The sequence below is a fragment of the Otolemur garnettii genome, unplaced genomic scaffold, assembly GCF_000181295.1.
Source record: "Otolemur garnettii isolate 467f Iridium unplaced genomic scaffold, OtoGar3 scaffold00178, whole genome shotgun sequence".
Lineage (NCBI taxonomy): Eukaryota > Metazoa > Chordata > Mammalia > Primates > Galagidae > Otolemur > Otolemur garnettii.
Genome location: NW_003852573.1, coordinates 2,131,276 through 2,136,449, shown reverse-complemented (window position 1 = coordinate 2,136,449; position 5,174 = coordinate 2,131,276). Strand labels below are relative to the sequence as shown.

At 37.4% G+C, this 5,174-nt stretch overlaps 1 protein-coding gene across 1 annotated transcript in view; it reads left to right on the top strand.

Annotated features, from left to right (window-relative positions):
- Positions 1–5,174, top strand: part of NEK2 (NIMA related kinase 2) — a 14,113-nt gene extending 8,939 nt beyond the window's left edge. The window contains exons 7-8 of the mRNA XM_012811845.2: positions 1,358–1,483; positions 4,624–5,174. Coding sequence (XP_012667299.1) covers positions 1,358–1,483; positions 4,624–4,850 — 353 coding nt within the window. The 3' untranslated portion in view covers positions 4,851–5,174. The remainder of the gene's footprint in view (positions 1–1,357; positions 1,484–4,623) is intronic.

Here is a 5,174-nt window from a genome sequence, read left to right as displayed (position 1 = left end):
GGAGGTTGCTGTGAGCTGTGATGCCATGGGCACTCTACCCAGGGGGATAGCTTGAGGCTCTGTCTCAAAAACAAAACAAAACAAAAACAAAATAATAACAATATTTTGATGGGTATTAATATTGACTTAATGAGTATTAACTGATTAGATGCTAATTAGTTTTTGATTCACTCAGATGAGAGCCATTACTAAGGGTTTAGGATCATGCAAGGTAGGAACAGCAGGGAGGCTCTTTACTTAAACTTTTGGATGTGAGACAGGGCCATGTCTGTTTCCTACCACCCTCATGACTCGTTTTGTTTCATTTTGCAGCTTTACACGCAATGTAGACTTCACATTTTTTTTTTTTTTTTTTTGAGACAGTCTCATTTTGTCACCTTGGTAGAGTGCCGTGGCATTATAGCTCCCTCAGACTCCTAGGCTCAAGCGATTCTCTTCCCTCTACTCCCAAGTAGCTGGCACTACAGGCACCCCCCACAATACCGGGTTAAGGTGGGGTCTCACTCTTTTGCTCAGGCTAATCTCAAACTCCTAAGCTTAAGAAATCCACCCTCCTTGGCCTCCCAGGGTGCTAGGATTAAAAGTGAGAGCCACTGTGCCCAGCCGTTACATTTTTTCAATTTAAATATGCTTATTCAGTGCATTTGTTCATATTTTACTTCCTACTGATAATGAAATATTGCTTAGCCCTGTGAGATATGTTTACTGTGTAGGTATAACCTGTGCTTACCTGGAAAGCTTTTTTTGGCTCCTCAGAGGAAAAAGTTCTGTAAAAGACGAAAAACAAAATTGAGAAAAAAAACTTTCTCCAGTGTTTTGTGATTTCATACAGCAACTGAAACATGAACACTTTCTGAATTCCAGGTCCCGAATAAACAGTAGCTATTGTTGCTAATCTAAAGAACTACTTTCTAACTAACTTGTGGGTTTTTCCCCCTTTCTATTTGGGATCTGTCATTCAACAAAAAGAAAGATTTTGTACTGTGAGGCCAGACCATGGCCTAACTGTTGCCTATCTTCAATGGAGAACAGAGATGGCTTTAGTTTTTTGTTTTCCCAACTGAGTTGCTCCCACACATGACCAAAGGTTGAAGTTAACTTTGTACTTTTGTTTAAACAAGCCTTTATAAGAAAACCTAAGATAGCATACAACCTACTAAAACACTGAATCAAAAACTAGCACAATCAGGGTGACTGAGGTATAAAGTAAGAATCCTTTCACAAAACATGCTAATCAGTTGTTGGGCACGCTAGTCTTTGTGATAAGAAAAAATGATAAAATTGCCAATATAGATTGTTTTACAGCCAAAGTCATTTGTCATTTTTTTTTCTTTTTTTTCCCATTCCCCTTTTAAAGAGAAGGAACGTGAGCTTTGTGTTCGTGAGCGACTAGCAGAGGACAAACTGGTTAGAGCAGAAAGTCTGCTGAAGAATTACAGCTTGCTAAAGGAACAGAAGTTCCTGACTCTGGGGAGTAGTCCAGGTATGAGAATCAACTCACTGAATGAGCTGGTGCCGCAAGTGAAGAAATATGCACCAATGTTGCCCCCAGGGTGGCTTGTGTCGCCCTTTTAATTTACAAAATCTCATATTTTAAGATCGTAGATTTCATTGACTGTACGCATTCAATGAAAATAAAATTCTATTATAGTAGTGATTTATTTACTGAGTTCATAGACCTGATGCAACGAATCATGATTTCATCATTGATTTATTTTTTATATTATCAAATACATGTTTAGTATTTGATATTTATTTCATATCTTTCAGTGGAAATAATCAAAACTACCACTCTCTACATTTTTGAGCAAACAAAATCTGCATTTTAATACTGCTACACCTCATCTTTCAAAGAAAGCAGGACTTGCAAGGCATGAGACCCAACTGCAGAGTAGGCTGTCACTTTTGGATTTTCACTAAGACCCTTTCAAGTTGAAGCACGTGTTTGTCAGAATTGATTGTTTAATATCTATATATGCTTTCTGTGTTTCTTTATTCAGAGTCTGGTATGTAGGCAGTCAGCTTTCCTAGGGCCATGCGTCTATGTGGTATTGTCCTTTCACTGTGCTGTAGTGAGTTGTGGTTATTGTATGTACCAACAAACCATTGTCTCATATGCTTTCTCTATGTTGTGGAAACCCTAAATCTAATTTAATCTACTCTTTAGGATTATAGAAAATGCAAACTATTAAGCATATTTACTCTTGATTTCTTCATAACACAGCTTGTTAAAAAGTTTTTTGTTGGTTTTGAAAATTGAGCAGTTGAATTATCAATGAAATTTATTCAAAGTTCAAAAGTAAAACATATCACCCTTATCCAGCTATATTTATCCCTTGTTCTTTAAATGGAGGCTCTTCCAGCTAAAGAACAAAGGATGAAAATAGCTGGATAAGGATAATGTGCTTTACTTTATAGAATACATAGATAAGTATGGGAATCTACCTGTATGTGAATCATGGCAAATATTCTACTTATTTTTTTTTAATTACCATATATATTTATTATTATTATTTTTTATTTCAGATTAATGTGAGGGTACAAACAATTAGGTTATAATGTTTGCATTTGTTCGGTAGAGTCCCTGTTATAGTTGTGACCTGCATCCAATGGCAAATATTTTAAATGATGCAGAGGAATCAAACATCCACTTGAGTTAGGGAACATGTTAGTACCGAGTACTGAAGGCAGTGAGCCTGTCAGAGCCATGAGATAAGCAGCATAGTAGTGCGGAGCAGGTGCCATTCTGAACTCAAAACAAGTGGAAATACCTTCTCCTTATCTTGGGCTACGTTCAGACATGGGAAAGACATCACAAATATATCAAGAGTGTCATAGCAGCAGCAGCCTTTTTAAAGCAGTTCTTTGTCTCTTTGGTAAAATGCTCATTCTTTTTCTTCTATTTAATGAAATTCTAATTCCTTTTCTAAACACTTTTCTTTCTTATAAAATTATCCTATTAAGTGCCAGGCATGGTGGCACATGCCTGTAGTCCCAACTACTGAGGAGACTAAAGTAGGAGAATTGCTTGAGCCCAGAAGTTTGAGTCTGTAGTGTGCCATGATCATGTCTAGGAATGGCCACTGCACTCCAGACTGGACAACAAGCAAGGCCTCCCCAACCCCCCAAAAAAGACAAAAGCAAAATAAGACAAAACAAACAGAAGCAAATAACAAACCAAATTGTTTTGTTTGACAAAAGCAAATTAGTAAAACAATGTTGGTTTACAAATGTATAGGTATTTGCGATAATAAAAGTTGGATTTGTTCATTTATTTATTGAGACAGTCTCACTATGTCACTCTTTAGTAGAGTGCCCTGGCATCACAGCTCATAGCAACCTCAAACTCTTGGGCTTAAGTGATTCTCTTGCCTCAGCCTCCCAAGCAGCTGGGACTACAGGTACCTGCCACAATGCCCAGCTGTTTTTTTTTTTAATTGTTGTCATTGTTTAGTAGGACTAGGCCAGGTTTGAACCCACCATCCCCAGTGCATGTGGCTGATGCCCTAACTACTGAGCTATGGGCACCAAGTCAAAAGTTGGATATATTTAAACAGTGGAGTTAAGGTCTACAAGCAATCCAGTGTGCTTTGAAACAGAAACAATGTATGATGTAGGAAGTCACAGGACCTTTGGAAGGTGGTACTTCTGTGTGCCAGCCTGCTCCTCCCTCCGGCCTTTTCCATTACTTTAACCCGGAGTACTCGTCATACAGAGAGCCCCATAGCTTCTTATGTCCTCATGTGCATGAGGCCTTTGCTCAAAATTTACCTTCGAGGCTTTCTCTCATCCCTGTAACCACCACCCAGCATGTCTTGACCCCTTTCTCAGTGTTTTTTCCATAGCACATATCCCTATCAATTATTCCCCATCTGTACTTGTTTATTTGTTTATGGTCTATCTCTTTCTACTAGAATAGGGCCTTTGTTTAGTTAACAATGGCTCATACTTTGAGCTCAGTAAATATTTAATTGAAGAAAGGAAGAAGAAATAGATTCTGGAATTTAAACCTGCAAGTATCTAAGTCCCAAATAGTTCTGTCAGTAGTTAATAGTGTTGCCACTTTAAGCAAATTTGATTATTATTTTTAAAATTGTTTTCCATGAAAAAAGCAGTTTACATTTTTTGCTACTCATAGTTGACTTCACCTTTTTTACACTGAATTGTTTAGGTTCTTTTTGAAAACAAGTTTCTAGTCAATTCAGCTGCTTTGAACACTTAACCAACACTGTTGGGGTTCTGTGTAAGGAAGAACCTTTACCTGCATACTTCCTGGAAGTAATGTGTTCTGCATAGAATGGCACTTATATTCAAGGGTACAGACAATTAGCATTGATGTCCAGAAGTTGTATATTGTAGATCATAATCCTCAATGCCTTTAACCTTAATAGAAAATTTAATTATTAAGAGAATAAAACATATGCTCCTTGATTTTTGGCACATTTCAGATTATTTTTTTCAGTGTTGTAGATTAAAGGGCTGATTGATTTATGCCAGCCTCATCACCATAATCACCTATCCCAAAGATAATAAGAAGTCAAGTACCTAGATTTCACATGTGAACTAAAAGAAGATGTACTCTGTTAAAGTAACTCAAAACCCTTTTTCTTTTTCTTTCCAAAGAACTTCTTGATCTTCCATGCTCAATAATTAAGAAGAAAGTTCATTTCAGTGGGGAAAGTAAGGAGAACATCATGAGGAGTGAGAATTCTGAGAGGCAGCTCACCTCCAAGTCCAAGTGTAAGGACCTGAAGAAAAGGCTTCATGCTGCTCAGCTGCGGGCTCAAGCTCTATCAGATCTTGAAAAAAATTATCAACTAAAAAGCAGACAGATCCTGGGCATGCGCTAGCCCTAGGGAGGCACAGACCTGTTTACCGTATTTAATACCACCAAGCTTTAAAGATGGATATTAAACTGCTGTAGCTTCCTCTACTTGGTTCCGTGAGCCATGCCTTCTTATATAGTAAGCATGATATTTTGGAACTGCCTTTGCTGTTCCTCAGCAACAATTGTACAAAATGTTCACACCTTAATTTTTCTTTCTTTTAAGAACACTTTATAGAAAAAAATGATACTTTCTTGGTTGATTGGGCTTTTAATCCTGTATGCAATTACTGCTAGGAACATGAGATGTGACATTCCAAATCTTAGGAGAAAAAATAATGTTAGGAAA